Source organism: Triticum dicoccoides, chromosome 3A (genome assembly GCF_002162155.2).
Source record: "Triticum dicoccoides isolate Atlit2015 ecotype Zavitan chromosome 3A, WEW_v2.0, whole genome shotgun sequence".
Classification (NCBI taxonomy): Eukaryota; Viridiplantae; Streptophyta; class Magnoliopsida; order Poales; family Poaceae; genus Triticum; species Triticum dicoccoides.
Genome location: NC_041384.1, coordinates 697,284,994 through 697,310,375, shown reverse-complemented (window position 1 = coordinate 697,310,375; position 25,382 = coordinate 697,284,994). Strand labels below are relative to the sequence as shown.

Here is a 25,382-nt window from a genome sequence, read left to right as displayed (position 1 = left end):
CAATTGCCTTTAATACTATATAATATATTTTATTTTGTGAGAAATAGTATGTATTCCCTCCGTCCGGAAATACTTGTTAGAGAAATGATCTATTTCTCCGACAAGTATTTTCAAACGGAGGGAGTAATATAAACACTTTTAGAGATTTCAATACGGATTACATATGGATGCATATAGACATATTTTAAAGCGTAGATTCATTAATTTTACTTCGTATATAGTCCATATTAGAATGTCTAGAAGGTCTTATATTTAGGAACAGAGGGAGTGGTATATAGTAGAGAAAACGTATGAGTATGGTGAATCCAAATAATTGGAGTCATCCAACTATGTATATCCAACGTCTCACACTGCTCCAATCACATCATAGATAATTGGGATGAGTTGGAAAAACATTAATTACACCGATCATAATTTGGAAACGACATTAATTTCATTAAAGACAATGAATTTTGGAATCAAACATTAATTATGAGTAATCTTGGAATCGAACATTAATTATGAGTAATCTTGGAAATAATATTAATGTCAAATTAGACGTGTTGCACATAGACGATTGAGTCGTGCTATGCACACGATAAATGATGGACGACGCATAGACGATGGTAAAATCTGGCCGTACATACGTATAACTGAACAGGGCACCGGCCGCTGGATTGATTTATCGTGCATAGATCGTCCCTTTATGTGTGCATGGAGCAGTTTCGTAGACGATTACCAGTCGGGGAAAGGATAGTCGTTGGAGATGCTCCTACTAGCATTCAGCATCGAAATTTCATGCCGGTGAAAATTGCAAAGGGCAGTGATCTGCGCCGGCGCACCGGCCCAACGTTTCGGCCGGTCGCGTGCGGGCCGTCAGATCAAATCGCGGAGACCGTCAGATCTAGGTAAAAAAACGATTCGCCCAGCTCCCTTCTTCCTCTCGTAGAAACATTGTCTCCTCCCCCGAGCGCCGCCGAGACCACGCCATACCGCGCGAGAAAACGGCCGAGCTTGAAGCACCACCGCGGCGTTCCCTCGTCGCCGGTGGGCGCCCTCGCCGGCCTTCTGCGTTTGCCCAAGAACAGCGGTGGCCATGGATGCAGCTCCACCGCCCGCGCTCGTCGGAGATCCGCGCTCGCCATGGATGTAGCTCCTCTGGCCGCGCTCGCCATGGATGCAGCTCCGCTGGCCGCGCTCGCCATGGATGCAGCTTCGCCGTCCGCGCTCGCCATGGATGGATCCCGCCTGCGCACGCCATGGATGCAGCTCCGCCTCGCTGACGATTGACTGGTTCCAGCAAATATAATTGGCCGTTGTAGCATTTTTCGTTGTTGGTCGTAGCAAAATGGAGACATGGTTGCAACAAAAAAGAATGGGTTGTAGCAAACATTTGCATTCTAAAAAAATAAACGGATGTAACAAAGCCCGTTGCCGGACGTAGCAAATACCTATGACAGTTGTAACAAAAAGCCGTCGTCGCCGTCGCGGGTCGCAGCTCGGCCATGATGGATGTAGCAAAACATTATGCCGGTTGTAGCAAAAAACGATGCTAGTTGTAGCAAAATCCTGCTACGGTTGCAGCAAAACATCGTTGTCGTCGTCGCGAGGTCCGAGCTCCGCCTGATGGATGTAGCAAAAAGCTTCGCCGGTAGTAGCAAAATTCAACTATGGTTGCAGCTTTCCCTTGTTGTGCAGTGCCATTGAAGCTTTCTATGTCTATGGTTGAAGCTTTTTTGAATGGCCGTTGAAGCTTTTTTAGGTGACGGTTGCAACACTTCTATACGCGGGTGGATCCGGGCATGGCGGGTAGGCAGTTATGGCGGGCGGCGAGGGAGCGCCCTGGCCGCCGGCGATGGAGCTTGTGGTGGCCCAGTCGCTGCCCGAGAGGAGGAGGGGAGGGGATGCGCGCCCTTGAAGGCTGTAGGTTGGGGATGGATCTGGCCATCGCAGCAGGCAGCCATGACGGCCGGCGAGGGAGCGCCTGGCCGCCGGCGATGGAGTTCGTGGAGGCCCAGTCGCAGCTCGGGGGAGGGGAGGTGCGCGCACGTAGGCTGAAGGTAGGGGATGGAGGCGCGTAAGGAAGGAGGCGGAAATGCGCGGGCGCGTTTGCCAGCGTGGCGTGTGAACCGGCAGAACGGTTCGGCTGGTGCGCCGTTTCTAAACACTTCCCAATTGCAAAGTGCATGAATCTTAACGGAAAATCTTATTATTGTTATTAGGTGTTATTAACTGATGAAAATCTGGCACAGTATATGTATGGAGTTTACTGACTCCTCCCCGAGACTCAGACCCACCCAACACGGCCAGGCCCAGCTCCTCCGCCAGAACCAACCAACCCTAGCCGCCGCGGCGCAATGGCCGCCTCCGGCAAGCGTTCCTTGGCCGCCGTCGCTCTCGCGGCGATCGCTTCCTCCGCGGCCGCGCAGACGCCAGGAGGCCCGCCGGGATCGCACAACAACTCGATGAGCTTCTCCGACGTCATGGCCATCTTGTTCTTCATGGCCTTCTTCTTCCCCGTCTTCGTCGTCCTCCTCGCGTTCGCCTGCCTCCGCCTGTTCCGGCCGCCGGACGAGCCCCCGGCCGGCGACGACTCGTCGTCGGAGGGGTCGCTCCACAAGGAGGGCCTGAACGCCGCGGAGATCGCGGCGCTGCCGCTGGTGTCCTATCGGGACGTCAGGCAGCACCGGATCGGCGCCAGCGGGGTTGACCCGCTGGAGTGCGCGGTCTGCCTCATGGAGTTCGGCGACGACGACTGCCTCCGCCTCCTGCCGGCGTGCCCGCACGCGTTCCACCCGGAGTGCATCGGCCTCTGGCTCGCGAAGCACGTCACGTGCCCGCTCTGCCGCGCCAGCGTCCTCGACCCGCCGGTCCTCGACCCCGAGGAGCTGATGCAGCCTCCCTCGCCGGAGGAGACGCCGGCACCGCACGAATCGCCGCGCCGGCTCGCGGATCACGATCACGACACGGTGGTGGTGGTGCTAATCGAAGACCCCGGCTGCAACGAGGAGGAGGACGAGAGGACAAGGATCCTTGCGAGGAGGATGCGGTGCGAGGCCGCCGGGCGTCAGGCGCTGCCGCGGTCGAACTCGACGGGGCACGAGCGTGCCGGCGGGACGGAGCACTTCGCGCTGCGGCTGCCGGAGCACGTCCGTCTCGAGATCCTGATGTCGCACAGGCTGAGGCACGTGACGAGCGCGGTCGCGTCCGTGCGCGTGAGGGAAGGGAGCGCCCATGACCCAAGCGCCGGCGGCAATTCGGTGAGGAGCGCCGTGGCGAGGCTGCTCTCCCTTTTCGCGCCCGGGGATGGGCGGAGGGGAGACGACGAGGAGAAGTCCGGGGGCTCGTCTCGCCGGCGGCGCGATGACTCTGCCCGGGGAGCAGGAGAAGACAAGCTGAGAAACGATTGATGAATCGGGAGAAAAGGAGAGCGGAACCTTGACGGCTGCGATGATTAGCTAGTTGTGTTTATGTGGTTGTGAGTTGTGATCGGGACGGCATCAATCAATCAGTTTTGCTAGAACTCATCTAGCTGAGTTCTAGTTATGTCTCATTCACCTTTTATAGCCATTAGATGTGATGCTATAAGATGTGTGTGTGCTGATGTCGGTTGTATCTGTTCTTATTTTTCAGGTGAATGAGACCAAATTATATCTCAGCTAGATGAGTTCTAAGCACTCCCTCAATCAATTTCTCCTTGGGATTTTGAAGAACAAAAATGTTAGGGAATGGCTAGATGTGAGTCGCTTGAAAAACGAATTTGGGTCAGTTGATTTAGTTTCAGCCGTTGGATGGAAAACAGGCGGTGCAGATTGCTTCTTCAACCTCCAGACCTCCTTTTTGTCCCAAGAGCCAAACGTGCCACCGGCCGAACTGTCGACCACCACTACCCGTGGCCGGCGGCGCTCCCGCGCAGCCTCGCCGCCCCACCCTCTCCTCAACCTCCTCCCACCGCCATGCCGTCTCCCCCCGGCCATCTCTCTAGCCCCAGCGATGACTGGTTTTTCTCTGGCGAACTTGCACCATCTCTTTCAGGAATTTGCCTGGAGCGTTTTAGATCTTACCGGCTTAAACTACGGGATTATCCTGCTGATTCCGAAGGTGCCGGGAGCGTATGATATTCGGCAGTTTCGGCTAATCACTGCCATTAATGTGATCTTCTGGATACTGGCCAAGGGGTACGCCAGTAGGGCGGCACTATTAGCTCCTAGGGTTACCCATCCGAACCAGACGGCCTTTATCAATGGGTGGTTCATTCTCGATGGGATCCTTGTTCTCCATGAGGTTATACACGAAGTCAAGACGAAACGCCTCAAAGAGGTCTTCTTCAAGATTGACTTCTATAAAGCCTACGATATGGTTCATTGGTCCTTCCTTCGAGAGGTGTTAATAAGGAAAGGCTTCGACCCCCAGTGGATCACTAGAGTGATGCAACGTGTGACGAGTGGTTGGACGGCAATTAACATCAATGGCAAGGTGGGTTCGTATTTCCAAACCACGCAAGGAGTGCGCAAGGGGACCCCCTTTCCCCCTTCTTGTTTAACCTGGTAGTCGACGCCCTCGTAGCCATACTAGATTTGGCAAGGAGGACCTGCCACATCAGGGGTGTCTGCCCTCATCTCTTGGGAGAGCGCAGGATTACTCACCTCAAGTATGCAGACGACACGATTCTGATAAGGACATCCAACACCTCAAATTCCTCCTACTTTGCTTTCAGGAGATGACTAGTCTGACGATCAACTTCTCCAAGAGTGAGGTCATGGTTATGGGATACTCCAAGGAGGAGAAGCATCAGATAGCAAACTGGCTTAACTGCCGATTAGGCTCCTTCCCGATGACTTACCTAGGCATGCCGATTAGCGACTCCCGTATACTTGAAAAGGACCTCCGCCCGACAGTCTCCAAGGTCCAACACCGGGTTGAACCATGGCAAGGTCGGTGGCTTTCCAAGGCTGCGCAAGTGGTCCTGATTAATTCCTCCATGACTAGACTACTAATGTATCTGATGGGATTCTGTAGTTTAAATGAATCCCTCCAAAACAATATAACCAAGTACCAGTCCCGGTTCTTCTGGGCTGGAAAGAGAGATAAGCAAAAGTACCACATGGTTAGGTGGTCGGAGATATGCAAACCCAAGGACCAAGGTGGTCTACGGGTCATCTCATCCAAAAGGATGAACATTGCCCTTTTATCCGAATGGCTATGGTGGATCACCTCTGGTGAGGGTGGCCTTTGGCTAGACATTATACGCGACAAGTATTTGCGTAGGTAGGCTTTAGCGTTGCGCAACGGTCCGGCGGATCTCAATTCTGGCAGGCAATCATCCAACTGTTGTTGGTTCTTCTCGTCTCGGCTCCTCTATCACAATTGGGCCGGGAACCAACATCCTATTCTGGCTAGACCAATGGTCGGGCCCCAACCCTTCGTCGTGTGGTTCCAAATGTTGTTCAACATATGCACGGATCGAGGCATGATGGTAGCCTCCGTCTTGGTCGACCTCGGTAATATCTCCTTTAGGTGGATGTTTGGCCCCATGGAATGAGACCTGTGGGAGGAGCTAATCGAGTGTGTGGCCCTACACCCCCTCCGTTGACCATGATTTAGTTCGTTGAACTCAAAACAAATGGGATGTTCTCCGAGAAATCCCTATATCGAGCAATAATGCCCACCCCAGGGCCGGTCGAGCTGAATCTCCTATGGGACATTAAATTGCCTTTGAAGATTAGCATTTTTCTTTGGCAATTGGTGCGTGGTCGCCTTCCGTCCAGCATGGAGGTGCTCAAATGTAATGGCCCATCCGACGGGATGTTCCCCCTATGTGGGATCCCGGAAGATTCCAACGAAAATTTCTTTTCATGTGCCACTGCTAGATTCTCATGGAGCTGTCTTCATGAGGTTGTTTGGAGCAGTTGGTGCCATGACAACCTCGCTGACATGCTCCGGGAGGTCCTCGGTTTTCCCGTAACCGTGCGGCCATCCCTATGGGTTTCCATAGGAACACTTGCTTGGACACTATGGAACGTCCGCAATAAATTGGTGATTGAACATGTGATTCCGCTTCGTGCGACTGACACTATTTACAAAATATGTGGTTACTTACGGCTCTGGAGGCCGCTTAGCAAGCGACACTATCGGGACAACATCGACAGGATCTCTGCTGAGCTCCGTTCTACCGCGCCCATCTCGCTCCACCGGCTGCCCCACCCCCCCCTCTGGAGCCTGATTAGCTTGTAGTTCTATTTGGGGGGGTTTGTTGTGTTGTTCCCCCAGCAAGGCTTATTTGTGTTCCTGTTGCACTGGATTTGGCGCGTGTGTGCTTGTTCGGACCTAGTTCTCTGAACGTTGGATGACATGGTTGTTGATGTGGTGCTTTATAATATATAAAGCGGGAAACCCTTTTTCGTCAATATTGAAACCACACATGATAATCCTTATTACACCGTCATACACCTTTCAGAGATATATAGCAATAAAACCCTATATGATGTAGCATGCCAATTACTTAGGTTAGTAAAAATCTAAAGAGGGTAACCAAACTATGGGATAGACCGTGTAAGTCAAGATTGATTCTTTTTGGTGTAAGCCAATTTTTTGACTGACGAAACACCATCCAATGGCCAGGATTGTGCAATTGTTGATCATCTTCCTCCTCACGAGTCGCCTCCTAGGCAACGCAACTGCCGAGGTCCACCACACAAGGCCATCCCTCTAAGCCCCACCTATTCCGACGCCCACAACCCCCCACCGCCCCAGACACCCACACTTGTTTCCCCGCCGATTCTCATGACACGCAGCACCGTCACCAGTTTCGGGCTCGAGCTGAACGCGTCTTCCTTGCAAAATTGACTTACACCCCAAAAAAATTCAGTTGACATACATAGAGCCCACATGCCAAACTATGTATTGGCCACTTATCGCAATGAGTGTTGAATGCATGCGGATTTTGAGCGTCTCATCACTATCACCATGCCCTTCCTCCTTCCACCATTCTCCAACAATCATTGACTTCCTCTCTGCCCATCCAGGCTCTCTAGTGCCTCTTTTTTTCACCCTGACTCTATGTTGGGTATATCTTATAAAAAATAAATATCAACTAAAATTGAAACCATATAACTTTTTATGTGTTGAGGATAAGGATGCAATGATTAAAAAATAGAAGGCATAGCTTGTCCGAAAAATGACCCTCTAATAAAGTGACTATATGACCTTCATATTGTTGCTATCAGGTTATGTCCAGGTTCAGAACATCAAGTAAGTACCACTAAGTGCTGGTGTTCAATCTTCATGGTAAAATATACCCCCTCCGTCTCAAAAAGTAAGAAATTTTTTTATACTGTACAGTGTCAAAAAAACATCTTGCATTTTGAGGCAGAGGGAGTACCAAACAATGCAGCTGCTTTCACATATTTTCAATCTATTGCTACTTGCTTAGACTCATCTTGCAGCCATGAATGGCAGGAAAAGTAGTTTCTCAACTCCCAAGTAACAACTGACGTATGCCTTGTCCAAGTACATCAAATACCATCTAATAATGTGCATCATAAAACAAGTTTAAAATCAGATATCGCCTAGTTTGAGTACTTAACTGGACAAAACATATGCTACCTACCTATACATTTTTTTATGGAACCTGCTTATTTATAGATATACTGGATAACTTTACAAAGTCATTTGCATACACACCATACACTATCACGCACATGGCCTACCGAGGTTTCAGAAATACCTGTCACTCTAGCTAAGGAAGCAAGGTCATGATCTACACAATTGCTAAAGAGAGCCTTGGCTCAGTGGTTGGGCATGCGGTTGTGGAGCCTAACGATTCGAGTTCAATTTCTAGAATTGACAGGTGATGCACAGGGATTTTTCCTCATTTATTGAGGATCAAGTTTGGAGTATGGTGGAACCACTCATCAAAAAATATCTTGATACTCATTTAAAAAATTATGAGGATCATGTTTATCTTAGTACTCATACTAAAATGGACGTATGCATCCCTAGTTGATGCAGAGGCTGGGGAAGTGAAATTCTCCCCCAATTTTAAGGTGTAAACCTAGCGCTCGCGTCGCCTCCAGGGGGCGGCTCGGGTGCCCTAGCAGCCGCTGCCTCCAAGCCCTCCCTCCCCACCCTGATTCTCCGCTGCCGGAGGAGGAGGCCGGTGAGCGAAGCTCGCCCGGCGGACGGCGGACCTTCCTCCTCTCCTCGCGAGGGGATCCTTTCGCCGAAACGTCATGGCGAACCTGGTCGCCCGGCGTGGAGGCAGAGTGGGCGTGATGGGGCGGCGGCCCGATCGGATTATGGCGGTGGTTGTGCCTCCACGGCTGCGGGGGCAGCGTGGGGCCAGCCATGGCGGCTGGCGGCAGCGGATCTGGGGCCCCCACCCCAGATCGGTTCCCCTCCAGATGGTGTGGGCTCGGGCGCCGGCCTGGCGGCCCTGAGCGGCGGTGGGTGCGCGCCGAGGTTGGCCCCACTCACCGGCGTGGTTCGGGGTGGCCAGAGGTGTGTGCGTGAGGCCGGCATCGTTCGGAGTCGGCTCTGACGTGCGCGGCGATGGGAATCTGGCAGGCGGCGGCCGGCTGTGAATCCTAGTAGCGTCATCTCCGACTCGATCTGCTCCGGTTCATGCTATTTCCAATACCTACCCGGTGTTGGCTAGACGGATCTGGCGGGTGGGCATGGATCCGGGGGAAACTCCGGGCCAGCATGGCGGCCGCACCAAAGCCGACGCCCTCGGTGCCGATTCCCTTCCTGGGGGCTTTGGTGTGGATCATACACCCCCACCTCTGCCATGAGCGCAGGCGAAAGCCTCTGTTCCTCTGTTTGGGCGGCGATGGAACTTTGGTGTCGTGTTCCTTCCTGAAGGTGTCGGCCGAGGACTGCTCAGGGTGGTGGAGTTGCTGGTAGTTCGGAGTCGGTGCGAGATGGCATGTAGGTGGAGCAGTGTGGCATCAATAGTATCATCGACGATGGGTCTCGGTGGCATGGCGCAGTGGAGACTCGGCGTCCGATGCGCGGAGATGGACTCGCGCAGGAGGAGGAAGCTGTCTGGCATCTTGGTGGCGTCGACGGCAGCTAGACCGTGCAAGGTAGATGCAACAGTACAACTCTGAAGATGGATTGATGGCAGGTGGCTGTGGCGGCCTCATACCCGGCAGGCGTCCTGATTGAGGAGTGCGCCGGACCGGGTACCCCATACCCGGCAGGCGTCCTGGATGGGACCTCTGGTCTTAGATGTTAGGTTTGGCTGCGAGGTCTATTTGATATTTGGCCCAGACTATCAGCATCCCTTCATCATTTGGATAGGAATAGCGAAAGATGTTGCCTAGACGGTGGCTTTAGTCTTGTTGTTGTATTACTTTGTAATGTCTTGTGTGAACAATTAATAAAGTGACCACATGCATCCTCCAGATGCAGAGGCCTAGGGTCCTCCTCCATTTCTAAAAAAATATCTTCACAAAGTTAACCATGAACTCAACCGAGCTTTGAATTGAACATTTATCATCGCCCATGGATGATGCAATTTCGGAGGTACCAGCCTCTCCACAATGTAAGTATCATGGATTGATTCTTCCCGACCAGCTAACACATATGTGAACTTGAGGTCAAAATCAATATCAGCAAGCACATTCTAACTTGTAGTGCTTTCTACCCTGTATATTGCATCATGTGACCTTGATACTCTAGCAGTCACATGAATACCATACAATCTGGTCATGGCATGAAAAAGCTATTATGAATCACAACGATACAATCATGTCATTGCAAGACTGACAGGTAGTACTGCTCACCTTGTACTGCTCACATGTCATGGCAAGAAACCATTATGAAATATTATTCCAACCAAAACAAGTGCAATATATGAAAAAGAGTAAAATGCACTAGTGGTCATTGAACTTATCGTGTACACTCACTTTGATCACTGTACTTAAGAATACAGTCAATACGGTCATTATATACATGTTAAGGTGATTATATGGTCACTGCCAGATCGTATAGCTATGTATTTCATCTGTTTGACTGATCAAACAAGGCCTTGTCAGTTTTTTTTTCTGACTGTGTGGGCCCTACCTGTCAGTGGGTGGAAGAAAGGAGTTATACAATTTCACAGTGACCGTATAATCATCTTAGCATGTATATAATGACCATATTAACCGTATTTTTAAGTACAATGACCAAAGTGAGCATACACAATATGTTCAATGACCACTAGTGCATTTTACTCTATAAAAAAATCAAGGTAGCTTGACATATCCCCTCTCAAATGAAGATTAGTAACTAATAGCTAGAGATTGTGGATGAGTTAGCAAGAGAAGAAAACACATGTGCGCCTGCCCTCAAGAATTGGCAAAAAAACAACTAGAATTGAACACATGGCTGACCACGTATCACATTGAGGCCTAAATATTCTCTGCACTTAATTAAGCTTCCATATTTTGTAGTAATAGATAAAATCGAGAAAAATCACAACAACATATATGATAATATATCATCCTATTTATTTCTAATATATATATCAGGTTTATTAAATATAATTATTTTTATATTTTGAACGAGCTAGTGTTGGCTCAAGATAAGCTCATTTCTCGATCAAGCTACATAAAGTGCAATTAGTCAGCTCATTTCTTTTTGAGTCGAGCAAAAAAATTGTCGATCTGGAGCGAATCACGAGCCTTGAGCTTTTTTGCAGCCCTACTTACGATTGATAATGAAACACCAACATGTATGTCTCGTTGCAACACACGAACAAATTAAATAAGTTTTCTTTAAACTTCGGGGACATTGTCATGGTCGTGCTATACACCCTAGAACGCCTAATGCACCTGAACCAAGAGAATGGTACATATCCCTGGTGGTTTGGTTCACCTTGTTAGTTACCGTCAGGCTTGTGTTCATGGCAAGGGTAATCACAAGGCGTCACCTTGTTAATTACCGTCACCTTGTGTTCCAATACCTAGGACTAAGACAATGCCAAGAAATAATTAATCACCAAAAAAGTTAATCATCATGCATGCTTTCCTTCCAAACTCCGCGTTATCAAGTAGCTTCTTGATGCCACTAGGCTTCTTGCGCTTCGTCGCAGAGTGATGGAAAAAAGATCTTACTACCCCTGTGCCCGAGCCAATTGGCATGTCGCGTGTCGGCGCTGAAGCCAAAAAATCTTCTCTTGTTCCAGAATATTTTCATTGGTGGTTTGCAAAGTTTTTATTTTTTGAGGGGACGGTTGGTTTGCAAAGTTAGTACTATTGAGCATTTGAAATTCTTTTTTTCCTTTGGGAAAATTAAAAATTTCTTTGTTGGGCCGAAGCTGCTTCATGGGCCTAATTCCGACATTTGGCCCAATATAGCTAGCGACATGCCCACCACTCCATTCTTAGTCACACCGGCCGCCACCACTCCTCAACTGCTCCCCCTCCCTGAACCGAAACCCTCGCCGTCGCCTCCCCCACCCGGCGGCCATGGACGACCCGCAAGTGATCCTCGGCGTCTCCAGGAGCCAAGTGTGCGCCAGAATGGAGCGCAACGGCATGGATCGCGATATGGTGGAATACGGCTATAACCTGATGCTCTACTGTGTGTACGCCTACATCCGGACCCGCCCGTCTCCCCCGCCGCCACCCTCTCGCTATCCGGCGTCCCCGACAGCGTCGACCGCATCAGTCGCCTCCCCGAAAGGGTCCTCCGCGACATCGTCTCCCGCCTCCCCGCCAAGGACGCCGCGCGCACCGCCGCCCTCGCCTCGCGCTGGCGCCCCTCTCTCTTGTCGACAGCCATCTGCTCCCGGACGGCGACGCGTCCGGGCCGTTCATCATCGGCGCTCCCTCTCCCCGCGGTGTCCAGCGCCCTCGCGGCGCACCCAGGGCCTTTTCGCTGCGTCCACCTCACCTGCAGCACCATGGACGAGCACCGAGGCGAGATGGCGTGCTGGCTCTGTAGAAGTGCATGCTCTAGTCAATGCAACCAAAAAACCGATCTAATGGAAGAGACTAGGCAGCACATTATACGTCAACACTTTCCCTCATGTGTGGCTTTCTCGGGCCTAAACGTGAACCAAAAGTGCGCTGCAATTTAATTGCGGCAGCCGGGTCTTGAACTCAAGACCTTTTGGCTCTGATACCATGTAGAAGTGCATGCTCTAGCCAATGCAACCAAAAGACCGATCTAATGGAAGAGACTAGGCAGCACATTATACATCAACAGACTCGACACCCTCATCGCCAAGGGGGTCCAAGAACTCGTATTTGGCAACCGCCCTTGGCCGATTGACCTGCGCCTCCCGGCCACGCTCTTCAGCTGCGCCTCCCTCACCCGCCTCTGCCTTGGCGTCTTTAGGCTCCCAGACACCGCCGCCGTGCCACGTGGCGCCAGATTCCCCAACCTCCGGGAGCTCATCCTTTGCTTGAATACCATGGAAGAGCGCGATCTCGCCTTCTTGCTTGAAAGAAGTCCCGTCCTGGGGTTCCTCTTCATCATGGGAAACCAGGCCGGCGGAGTGCGCCTCCGCCTTCAGCCACAGCCTGCAGTGCGTTCAGCTTGGCTTTTCCTTCTCGGAGGACATCGATGTGGTGGATGCTCCTCGCCTGGAGAGGCTCTTTCAGTTTGGCGAGCTCGCCCATTCCCACAGGATGGACAATACCACTCAGCCTAGGATCAAGAACAGCGCTTCCAGGATCAAGATTGGCCGTGCACCTAACCTGCGTGTGCTGGGATATCTTGAGCCAGGAGTGCAAGATTTGGGGATTAGCAACACTGTTGTGGTGGTAATTTGCATGTGTAGCTAGGCTGTGTCAGTTAATATATAATGCCAATGTATGATCTGAATTAGTTTCTCTGTCCTTGGTTGCATTGCAGGCTGGGAGCAAGGAGATAATTGTCCCTAGTGTCCAGATTTTGGCGATAGAGGTGCAGTTCGGTGTCCGAAATGTTGTCAAGAAAGTTCCTGGCTTTCTCAGATGCTTCCCTAACGTGGAGACGCTCCATGTCCAGGTAAATTTGATCAACTTAACTAGATACATTTTCTGCATCGGCGATTTTGCAATACTAGCGGACAGTGGCTATGTTTATGCATGGTCAGAACTCTGAACTGTGAACCAGATCAGTTATATAACTGCTGTCGTGCTGCTGCTTCATAATTGCTTTTTTTTGGAATACTGCATGATAATTGCTGTCCTCGTAGATAAGATACCTCATTTATGTATGTATGCTGATCGATTTCATCTGCAGTCCCGCCGCATATGTGAAGAGTCCACTGGCAAGGTCAATCTCAGGTTCTGGCAGGAAGGCGGTCCCATCAAATGCGTCATGGAGAGCATGAAGAAGGTGTTCTTTTACGAGTTCAGAGGGACGAGAAGCGAGGTTACTTTCCTCAAGTTTGTCGCGGAGAGAGCTCGGGTGCTGGAGCAGATGGTGGTTGTGGTGACCAGGGAATGTTTCTCCTCGGGGGATGATAATGTGAGCGCCAAGCTCAAGCCTCTGATCAGCGCAAAATGTAACAACAAAGGTTGCAAACTAGAACTCTTCAAGAGTTCGCTCAATGACGGGGGAACTAGAGTTTACAGCCACAAGCTAGCTTCTGATTTTCAGTTTGCAGACCCTTTTGACCTCAAGTACTACCACACAGAACAAAGGATCTTTGCGAGTTAATTGGCATCGCCGCGCCGTGCCACCTGTGCAAGACTATTTGGTACATACTATGCAGCTAGACTTTGTGTTGTGGCAGCAGCTGAAAAACCTACTTCTCTTGCAAGCTGTGTCATGCTTTCTGCAGGTGGTATGACATGATGAGGTTGTTAGTGCCAAGTGCTTACTTACTTACTAAGCCTTTTGTCCCAAACAAGTTGAGGTAGCCTAGATATGAAACCCTTTCACGAGGACTTCCCAGGAGGTCACCCATCCTAGTACCCAAGTCAAAGTATTATTTCACTACTGTAGGATGATATGATGGCCTTGTTAATTACTTCATGGACAACCAATATTTGGTTGAAAGTTTCCAACACATATGTTTGTAGTGTTGAGTCGATCTTACTAGAATTGTTGAAGTATATGATTATGCTGTCTAGAATCATCGAAACTTTTGTTCAAATGTGGTTTTCATGTCCAATATTATTTTTCATCATATTTCGTAAGTGAAGTGGTAGTATCTTCACCTTTTCAAAATCTATCTCAGATGAGGTCTACCATACAAAATCTCGGCACAATATGTGTGTCTCAACTTAGACAAACCGCCAAATAATATCTCAGCTAGGCACGTCTCAGCACGATTGAGTTAGATGAAAATGTTTAGTGGCACCAATTTCTGCAAGTCTGTTCAGTCAGCAGGGCTATCTAGCCTAGTGACTATTACTATGGTCTTTCTGTTTCGTCTAACTGTAACTTCATTTATGTTATAACTTTGTTGCTGTCAGCATGAGTTAACTTGGTATGCAGTAGGCACCGGTCTCATTCTTAGACCGACACACCCGCAGCGCGCATTCAGGCATCATTTGGTTGTCAGACTGTTAGCTATGCAGAGTGAAATACCAGTTCAGTTGTGCTAGCAAAGAGGAGGCCTCCAGATTTATTTCTTTGCCTAGCTTCAAGTATTACAAATAGATTGCTGTAATTCCTTCATGGAAAAATCATTGCTTAAACTATTTAGGCAGCAGTGTGCGGCGCAACTCTTTGCAAGGTGTTTTTTGAGAAACACAGTACCAGCATGTTAGTTGCTCAAATTCCAAACCAGAGACAGGCAACAAGCAGGACATCTGGACATTGTTCAGTTGCACATTTATCTGAAGTAGATTGAGATTTCATTGTGCTTCATTACAAACCTTCAAGACAAGATCACGTGCTGGCATTTGAATGGTCTTTGTGAGGCTATCAGCATGCAAGTTTGCTCAAATTCTACTCCAGGGATGTGGACATTGCTCCAGTTGTAACAAGCAACGAGCAGGGCATCTAGACATTGTTCAGCTGCAAATGTATCTCCAGTAAATTGACATTGTTCAGCGTGATCCCTTCGCGCTTCTCTCTGTAGAATGCTTCTAAATTTTAGTGTATCCATCTGATTTCTGAAAGAAAACAATCAGAGTCTTCTTCTTTCTCCGGAAGCAACACATCAGGCAGCATCTGATTCCCTTTGCCCATCCACAAAATCTACTACATCTAAATAGGAGATCAGATCTACAGCTCAAGAGTTGATCCCTGTGCTCCACACGATCACTACAAACCAGTGGAATGTTGGTGTTAATCACAAATCTTCAAGCAAAAGATCGTATGGTCAGAATGGCCTCAGAAGTTCGATTCATGTTGAGGTCTCAACACAGACATATTTTTGCCCAGTTTAACTAGTACATGGCCCTGGTTTTCTGTCCTTAGTTACCCACTCGCTGCCGGCAATGTGTTACAACATGACGAGCGCATAGGCGGGAATGCTGGTCATACAATTATTCCTATTTGGACTCAAAACCACCTGTGTATGTTTGATTAATTTCTATGCCACTTTGTTGGAGCAAGAACTGAAAAAAAAAATACAGGACCTCCTAACCTTTCCATGATGCTGAACTGATGTGGCAATACCACGGGCATTGACTAGAGAAATACTCCCGTCGCCGTAAAATGCCGCCTTTTGATGAGGATTTTCACCATAACCAAGTGTAGACTTCAGCAAGAGCGGAACAGTAGAAGCTTGGGGGCAATGTATCTCCTACAAACACACAACCGTGACAATGTGATATCGAATAAAAAATATGAGAAGAAATCATCAGACCATTCACCAAAAAAGGGCCGTACCTTTGTTTGACTGCTGCATGATAATTGCTTTTTTTAGAATACTGCATGTTAATTGCCGTCCTCGTTGATAAGATACCTCAACTATGTATGTATGCTGATCGATTTCACCTGCAGTCCCGGCCCATATCTGAAGAGTCCACCGGCAAGGTCAATCTCAGGTTCTGGCATGAAGAATTGAAGAGGCTGTTCTTTTATGAGTTCCGAGGGACGAGAAGCGAGGTCACTTTCCTCAAGTTCGTCGCGGAGAGGGCTCGGGTGCTGGAGAAGATGGTGGTTGTGGTGACCAATGATGTTTCTCCTCGGGGGATGATTATGTGAGCGCCAAGCTGAAGCCTCTGGCCAGCGCTAAATGGAAAAGCAAAGCTTGCAAACTAGAGCTCTTGAACAGCCCGCTCGCCGACGGGGAATCTACAGTTCACAGCCACAAGCTAGCTTCTGATTTTGATTTTGCTGACCCTTTCGACCTCAAGTACTACTCAACGGGACAAATGATCTATGTGATTTAATGGTGGCGCCGCGCCGTGCCGTGCCGCTTGTACCAGAACACTACTGGTGCCTAGCTAGAATTTGTGTTGGGGCAGCAGCTGAAAGACCTACTTCTACAAGGCATGCTTTCTGCAGGTGATATTACATGATGAGTTTGAGTTTGTTTGTGCCATACCAAGTCATATCTGGCTGGATGCTGGTGGAAGAAGTAATAGATTGATTTCGATAAAATGTTTGTGGTACCAATTCTGTTCTGTCAGCAGGGCCGCTCCAGTGAGTAGGGGTATGGCATTTCTGTTTTGTCCAACTGCAGTTTCATTCATGCCCAAGTTGTAACAAGCAACAAGCAGAACACTGTTCAGTTGCAAATGCATCTGAAAGTTGATTGACATTTCATTCTGCTTCAGCACGATTCCTTCTCTCAGTAGAAATGTAGAACGCTTCTAAATTTCGTTATATCCATCTGAATTCCACAAGGACAAAAGAAAACGATCATACAGTCTCTTTCTCCCGAAGCTACACTCAGGCTGCATCTGATACCCTTTCCCCATCCACAGAATTGGCCTAATTCTACAAACCAGCATCTTAAGGTTGCTGGTAAGCACAAATCTTCAAGCCAAGATCACGCGCTGGCATCTGAAAAGGTCAAGAATGGCCTCACAAGTTGGATTCATGTCGACGTCTGAATACAAACACAGTTTTTGCTTCGTTTAGCTAGTACATGGCCCCTGGTTTTCTGACCTTGTTATTACCCAGCCACTGCTGGCTCAGCAATGTGACGAACACCTAGGCGTCCTCACTTGCGTACGTGGCAAAATGCTTTCGCCACCGTCATACAATTAATCCTAGTTGGACTCAGAATCACCTGCGCCTGTCTTATTGCGACAAACTACCGATAGACCGGTGATATGGCCTTAAGTGCTCAGGTTAGGCTCAGTGCCTGAAGTGGCGGACGCCGGTGAAGAGGAGGGACACGCCGTACTTATTGCAGCAGTCAACGGCATCCTTGTCCCTCATGCTGCCGCCGGGCTGCGCGATCGTGCCGATGCCATTCTCGCACGCCTCCTCCACGGCATCCTTCCAAGCTGCAGTTCCACTCACGCAAGTCAGTTTATCATCCTGTAAGATCTCACTTGGTCGAATCGAATGGGGGCTATTATTTCATTCTCACCGAATGGGAAGAAGGCGTCGCTGGCCAGAGCAGCTCCCTTGGCAGCCTCCCCTGCTTTCCTGAAGGCGATCCTCAGGCTGTCCACCCTGTTTGGCTGCCCGCTACCCATGCCCAGCATGCAGTTGTCCTGCACTCACAGGAGGATCATCAAATACATTCACAGAAAAACCATTCACTGAACTAAATTTGGCAGGTCAGTCAGGTAGGTTTACGAATAGTAGAAATCAAAGCTTGGAATAGCTGATAGGACTGTGAGTTTGCACTACCTAATTTGACAATGGTTGAAGTGAGAAAAAGGATACAAAACCAGAGTTTCTTTCTATGCAAATTATGCTAAGTATCTTGACATTTGGTTGCACTTTGCACTAGTTTTAGACAGGTTCCTCAGCACACGCCACACCAACAGAAGGTTCATAGATGGGCATGCAGATAAAACCAAAGTCGAAAATCAGTGCAAGTTCAGACTTTCTTTCTTTGCAGATTATGCCAAATATCTCAGCACTGGGTGCACTTAGCACTAGTTTCAGACAGGTTCCCATGAGGCGCCACACCAACAGATGGTCCATAGGCAGGCATGGACATAAAACCAAAGTCGAATATTGGTGCAAGTTCAGCGAAAGGTCAAAATAAATGATGTTATATTGAATACAAGTACTGAAAACGGCGGGTGTTTTTGCTTGCAATGGTTATGTTGCAAACTGCAATTTACTGTACCTATCTTTTCTTTGGCACACTGGGAAATGCACTAACCTTGGCAATCACAATGGCGTTGCTCTTGACGTGCTTCACACAGAGCCAGGCGAACTTGGCATCCGAGAGCTCACTGTCCGTCGGAGCTCTCTCAGAACCCGTCGTGAAGGTGATGTCTTCTGGGGTTAGATCGTCAGATTCTTGAGCTAGCCAACCACCACTGACCTGCCTGAGCGACAGCATGTTTTTCCCACTTCTCTTTGCCTCAAGGATCCTCAACGTCTTTGATTTACCTTTGAGGACCTCAAGGCCCTTCTCTGTGTATCCTGGTGCCACCACGATCTCATAGAACATCCGAGTCTCGCCATCTGTAGGACTTCTAAACTCGCGAATCTCCTTTGCAAGATCCTACACCAGAGAAATTTTGTTATTTGCCCCTCTCAGGCTCTCACAATTCACGAATAATTGAGAATTTGCAAATGAGCATGCAGGAACATGTCATGGGCAGCAACACAACTACAAAAACGGTATAAGCTTGTGAAACATAAGATCAGAGTCTAGTGCATACTTCGTCAATTGTGGTGTTGAATGCAACGATTCCGCCAAATGCACTCACAGGATCTGCCTTTACGGCCAACCTGTATGCCTCAAGAACATCCTGCCGGGATGCAACACCGCACGGATTGGTGTGCTTAACCACAACACAAGTAGGATTCTCAAACTCTGACACACAATTCCATGCAGCATCAGCATCCAAGTAATTGTTATAAGACATTTCCTGCAAAGAGGAAGGAGTTATGAAAAACCCTGAGGAAGCATCGCTGAACTTTTTGACAATATGAGTTCACAAGGAGCAGGAATATAAAAAAACAAGGTGTATGTGTACTGAACAAACCAAATATTAAATTTAGAGTTGATCTTTGTGTACTCTTGACTAATTAGTGGACCACTGTTGTTGTAACAAGAACTGGAAAATAAATATGTGAAGCCCTAACCTTTCCATGGTGCTGAAATGATGTTGCAATACCACCGGCATTGACTAGAGAAAGACTCCTGTCACCATAAAATGCGGCCTTTTGATGAGGATTTTCACCATAACGAAGTGTCGACTTCATCGAGAGGGGAACAGTAAAACTTGGAGGAAATATATCTCCTACATACATACAACCAAGACCAATGTGATATCTGATGAAAATAGCAGACGAACTTTCAGATAAGTATTTGACCATTTACCAAAAGAAGGATCATACCACCGCTCGATTGCTTCCACAGCCACTCTGAGACGGCTGAATCATAAGAAGCCACATGCTGGAAAGCTTTCCATGCCAGCATCCTGCGGAACTGTGGGTCCACTTGATTTTCTTGTAGATATTTCAATAGAGCAGGGTAATCATGATGATCCACAACAACAAGAACATCCTTATGATTCTGTCAGGTAAACAAAGGTATCAGTATTAAGCCGTACATCAGTTGTACAGAACTATTACATCGATCCCGTGAGTATAAATGAACATAAAGCACACTTTCAATAAACAGCAAGCAGATATATGTTAACGTGAACTCAATGCTATGGTAGATTGCAACAACTGCAACCAGCCGCTAAGGATGTAATTTCAAATGATAAACGCAGTTACCTTCGCTGCAGCCCGGATCATTGTAGGCCCACCAATATCAATGTTTTCAATGCCATCCTCAAAAGTAATTGTACCAGAGGTGACCTTATCATAGAATGGATACAAATTCACCACAACCACATCAAATGTCCCTGTGCCCAAAAAAATTCTCTAGTTTAATGAGAATACCAGCCAAGATTGTTATATCATGGCATGATAATTGGAAGAATATTACAACGGTTCAAGATGAAAAAAATGGACTCTCACCTATGCCATGCTCATTCAATGCTTCAAGATGATGCTCCTGGTCTCTTCGGGCAAGAATACCACCATGTATACTGGGGTGCAATGTTTTTACTCTTCCATCAAGCTGCAATCACCAAAACAGAAATGTAAATGGAGATGAAAAGAAAGATTTATACTCAATATCCTCTAAATGACTAGCCAGAGGCAAAGCAGAAGATGCTAAAATGGGATGACAAGCGAAAATATAGTTAGGTAAATTATCACCTATCAATTATTCAACAACTATTATGAGGATTTAAGAGACATCAAAGGGAAGAGATTTGGAAATAAAGAATGATTATTATATCAGATCCACATGCACCTTTTACACGAATGGACATCACACTTGCCAACTATATCAACTATAGGTGTATAGCATGATACAGAAACATTTCACAAAATGAAATTTTAAAACACTTGCAACAAATTTTATTCAGGAACTACTTTATTGACTATGACAAACAATGTTGGAATAAAAAAGCTTGAAGAAATGCTCCAGCAGCCAAAGAATAAATTAAGCTATACCATTTCAGGAAAATGTGTAATCTGTTCGACTTTTGTAACATTCACTCCAGCTGCCTCCAGGCTTGACGCTGTACCACCAGTGGAGATGATAGAAAACCTACAAGGCCCAAAAATCTTCATAAGACCCTACATAACTAGAACTTTGGGAAAGGCGATATATGTTGAGCACTGCCTGAAGTAGGCATTGATGTACAACATAATTCCCCATGGTGATGCACGAAAGAGTAGAGTTACCCCAAGCTCTCAAGACCGTTTCCAAGATTGGCCAAGTCCGTTTTATCCGACAGAGATATCAGTGCTTGCCTCACTCCTGTTGATGTAGGAACTTGCCATTAGTTCATTGCTTTTTCAAGCATTTCCAATGTTAAGAACAAGATAAAGTTAAATGAAGAGAATATACAACTCTTGGGACCCATGTTATTTGACTGCTTGTTCAAACACATGAGCTCTAACAAAATTAATCAATTACCGGATAGAACTGAACAACCAATACAGAACGGTCTAAAGAAGACAAAATATTAACTAGTGCGTGTGCAGAACAGTCTGCAGGGGTTGGAGATTAGTACACAACAATTGAACCATTAGACTGTAGGGTCTTGTGACTTCCATTCATCAGTTCAACAATCAAGAGCGTATTTACACTGAGACCGCTGGTGGGAATCAGCTATCCAATTCCCAATAATGATTTTTTTGAGAAATACCCAATAATAAATAAATAATCACGAGGAAGCCGATTGCGTTACCTGCTTGCGCAGCGACAGCCCTGGCCCTGGCGGGCCGTTGGTCGTGGTCGGGGGTGGGGGCCCCGACCGTGGCGGAGCTGAGCCGCGGCGCGACGTGGCTCATCGCGCGCGCCCAGAGCAGGCGGCGGCTGTGGAGGTCGAGCGCTGGTCGGCGGGAGAGGGAGGTGGCAGCGGCAGTGGCACTTCCGCCGGCTAGTGAGACGGCGGCGCAAACCATGCGCGCTGGCGGCGGCGGCGGCGGCGGGAGAGAAGGGGGGCGGGGGCGGGGGGCAAGTTGTGGGTGTCAGCGCCGACAGGAAACGGAGTGCGTGCGGCGGCTAGGGTAAAGATGCGCAAGCTTTATGCCTTTTTCTTTCTCTTTTGGCGTTGCCCGTCCGATCTGCATCTGACGGCGAGGACCGGAGCTGCTAGGTGAATTTGCAAACACACGCCCGCCACCAGCGCACCTGCCTGCTAGTTTTACAAAATTCCCTAGCATATCCCCTAGAAGGACCCAAACTGTAAAATAATCGTTGTTTTAGGGTTTTAGACGAAAAAACGTCCATTCCAGATCCTGCAAAACGGTCTCATCCAAAAAAAAACTATCCAGCTCCCCTAAAAAGAGCCCTCGCATCCTAGATATCCAATCTTGGAGGCAATTTTTACAGTGAAGTGTAAACTAGAAATGGTTGGCGGGAAGGAACTTTCAGCTCCCGTGTCTTCCATCCTCGCCAATGCCGCCGCTGTCTGAGATCGACTCCGGCCATCCCCGCCCTCGCCCCCGCCCTTCCTTGTCTCATAACCAAGGTCGCGGGAGCTCGAATCGATCTCTTGAGTGACCGCGCAAGCTCCACCATGGATGTGGTTCAAGCTGCAGTGGTCTGTAGCTAGAGGGTCGTGGCCAAGCTTCAAGTTCTCATTTTTTTTAAGAACAAATTTTCAAAAGTTGCCATGCAGAATTTTATAACTTTTGTTGTGTGGCATTACAAATTCCAAAAGATGTTCGTAGAGGAGGAAATTTCTAATTTTGCCACATGCTATTTTATTATGGGAAATGTTCAGCGTCAGCCGGCTGAAAACAATCGACGTGTCCGTCGCCTTTGTTTAAGTGCCACATGCCCTCAAGGCCTCACGCAGGGAAAGACGAGACTTATCTCTTTGTCAAACATCTCGTTTCTCTCCGAGTCTTTCATCTTTATCTTTTCTGCAACATTACCTACTTTGCATTAATTCTTCCACAACTCGATCCTTGTTACAGAAAAAAAGTGAAGACAAAAAAAATTCTGCAACACGGCTTATGTTGCATAAAATATCCCGCAACACAATCAATGTTGCAAAAAAATTAGCAACACAATCTATGTTACGGAAAAAAATTCCGCAACACAATCAATGTTGCAAATGTTTCTGCAACAAGGTCTTTGTTGCAAAGCACAGAAAGACTTCAACCGCTAGATTGTCTCAGATCCAATGGCCTGCGAGGCGGCGGATCTTTTAAAAATATCCGCCGGCTGACGCGTAGCAGTGCCTAGGTAGCATGCCACTTTTCTTCAGCTAGTCCTTATTACACCATGGTATTTTTATTGAAAGTACACCAAGATTTTTTTTATTTAATTACACTATGGTAGTTCTATTGTAGGTATCATAACAAATTAATTATTTACTTCGTGGTAGTTTTTAATGTCTCATGGCAATTTTTTTATTTAGACCATGACAATTTTTTAGTTAGGCCATAACAATTTTATTATTTACACCATGGTAAAATCATTAGTTATACCATGGAAAATTTTCAGTTAGACCATGGTAATTTCATTATATATTAATTATTTGATGAAATATTTATTATTTATATCATATATTTGTTGTGAAATCCTTTTTACATCATTTTTGCAAATTCTTTTTTTGGTAAATTGTGTTGAACCACGGCAAATTCATTATTTGTACTATGGAAAATTTAACGAAACAAAGTTGTTCTTTTATAAGGTTAGAGCATGGCAATTGTAAAATTATGTTTTTTCTGCTTTTTCTACATCAAGTTTATTTTTGTTAATTTTAATTTTTCCTTAAAAAAATGAGCTACCTGGGCCTACCCCGTTTTTGAGACTTCATGGGCCACCAAGAGGAACACTGAATCACACCGATCGGCTTCTCGAACAAGCGTTGTAGCGAACCTCCACTTCACTCGATTGCTGCTCCTAGAGCGAACCCAGTGTACTCATCTTTGTTTTCCTCGATATTAATCGGTTCTAATATGTTTGGGTGAATTCCATACATGCCATTGAAATTTTGGCTATGCCCCCATATGCCACTCCAAATTTCCCTCTTCCTAGGGCCAGTTCCTTTGGACGGCTTAAAAATAAACTGCCTCACCCCAACTTAAAAAATAAGCCGCTTTCAAAATTTGTTGAGGCTTCTAAATTAGTAATCCAATAACTAGTTCAGAAGCCTCGATGGATGAGGGAGGCGACTTATCGGAAAAGCTGAAGAGGAGGCGGCTTATTTTTTTAAGCTGCCAAAAGAACTGGCCCCTAATATGCCACTACTGGCTGGTTGACCGTTGGTTGACCGTCAAGTGAAAGTTGAAAAGACAATTCTGCCCTTGGCCAACGTTGTAGGAACTATCGAGGGATAGGAGTATCGGGATACATCACTTGCACAGTCCTTATACTGATCGACGGCGGCATTGTCCATGGTTGTCATTCTCCTCCTTGAGGCCCCGTCCATGGACGTCATTCTCCTCCCTTGAGGCCCCGTCACGATGTTCCCAATCTTTTCATGATGCTCCGAGTGAAAAAGTAATCTTCAGGATCATATGGTGGTGGCTATCCGTGGTCGTACCTTTCCTGAAGGCATCGTCTTGGAGTCTCCTCGGTGGATCGCTCGTCTTGGTGGTGGTCTCCAGCAGCCCAAGCGGTTCTTCTTCACTCATCCTTAGGTTGCTTGGTAGTCGTTGCGGTGGTCTATCGGTGCCTGGCACCTTTGCATGCTGCCTTGCGTGTTTGCGTTGTGTGCGGTGGTGGAGTGCGTCTGTATCAACTTGCTCGAATGTTGTGGTGATGGTTGCTTTATATATAAAGTGGGGGAGATCCTTTTTCATCAAATTGAATGTTTTCGGAGGCAATTTTAGTGACGCAAGGATAATAAGTTTAGTTGGCAAACATGACAAATCCTCACACATTTTATTTTTTGCCTGAAAATTGCCATGCATGTCAACTAGACTTGTCTTCCTCGCGTCACTATATATTGTCATAAAAAACATTCGATTTGTCATGGTAAAATCCCGAAAGTTCAGGATTAGTCATTTTTAATATTAAAAACATTTAATTTGAAGCGTTGAAAGCTTTCGGTACATGTATATGACGGGTGCTCGTTAGAAAGTCCTTGTTGTACTATCAATCCACCCAAAAACCATTAGGATTCGGAGACACAAACATATATACTTTTGCATACAAAAAGGCGCGCAGGTGCATCGATTACCAGCAGGCCGTACGTGTTGGTCGGTTCCCCCGATCGCCTTGGACTGTGCAGGCCGTTGCCATGGCAGCAGCAGGTCGGTCACCGTGGCCGCGACGGAGACCCGCATCAGCGCATGCGCCCGGACCGATATCAATTGGCATGCCAGGCCGAACGGCCACCCGTTCTCCGTCCGCCTCCACGGCGACGTGTTCGTGTCCCGCGAGCACTCGCGCACCATCACGCGGGCCAACAGCGTCGACGCGACGGATGATGATCCGGTCGTCGTCAGAGAGCTCGACCACCGGGTCGAGGTCGCCGACCCCGCCGCCGTCTTCAGGAGCCGCGAGGCCTGCCGCGACCTCATCCACGCGGCGCTGGCGGAGGCGCCGGCCACCCGCGAGTACGACCTTGCCGCCGGAAACTGGGAGGAGTTCCTGCCCGACGCGCTGGCCGCGCGCATCGTCGCCGGCGACGTCCACGACACTGCGGGCTTGGTCTTGGACATCAGGCTGATCCTCTGGATCGAGCTGGTCTACAGCGAGCCCAAGGCGCTGCTCCTCGCGTGCAAAGAGGCCGCCGGAGTTTCGGCGGTCGGCCAGAAGCGCCGCCGTGAGCGGGGCGAGCTGTGGGCCATCTGTTTGTCGGGGCTGGGGGCCGATGACGAGGAGACCGTCAGGCTGCCATGCTCCC

General features: G+C 48.0%; 2 protein-coding genes across 2 annotated transcripts; one reads left to right on the top strand and one right to left on the bottom strand.

The window, feature by feature from the left end:
• Positions 1-2,336: 2,336 nt before the first annotated feature.
• On the top strand, positions 2,337-3,559 carry LOC119272938 (RING-H2 finger protein ATL32-like). The gene has a single exon (XM_037554278.1). It carries the CDS (start codon positions 2,337-2,339, stop codon positions 3,387-3,389), a length of 1,053 nt encoding a protein of 350 aa, XP_037410175.1. The 3' UTR covers positions 3,390-3,559.
• Positions 3,560-16,868: 13,309 nt separating this feature from the next.
• Positions 16,869-21,533, bottom strand: LOC119270288 (bifunctional purine biosynthesis protein PurH-like). Its single transcript, XM_037552286.1, has 11 exons — positions 21,261-21,533; positions 20,752-20,827; positions 20,518-20,614; positions 19,975-20,077; positions 19,729-19,859; positions 19,345-19,522; positions 19,090-19,247; positions 18,663-18,872; positions 18,155-18,502; positions 17,405-17,531; positions 16,869-17,318 (listed from the first exon to the last, which is right to left on the bottom strand). Exons 1-11 carry the CDS (start codon positions 21,475-21,477, stop codon positions 17,167-17,169), a joined length of 1,797 nt encoding a protein of 598 aa, XP_037408183.1. The 5' UTR covers positions 21,478-21,533; the 3' UTR covers positions 16,869-17,166.
• Between the last annotated feature and the right edge of the window lie 3,849 nt (positions 21,534-25,382).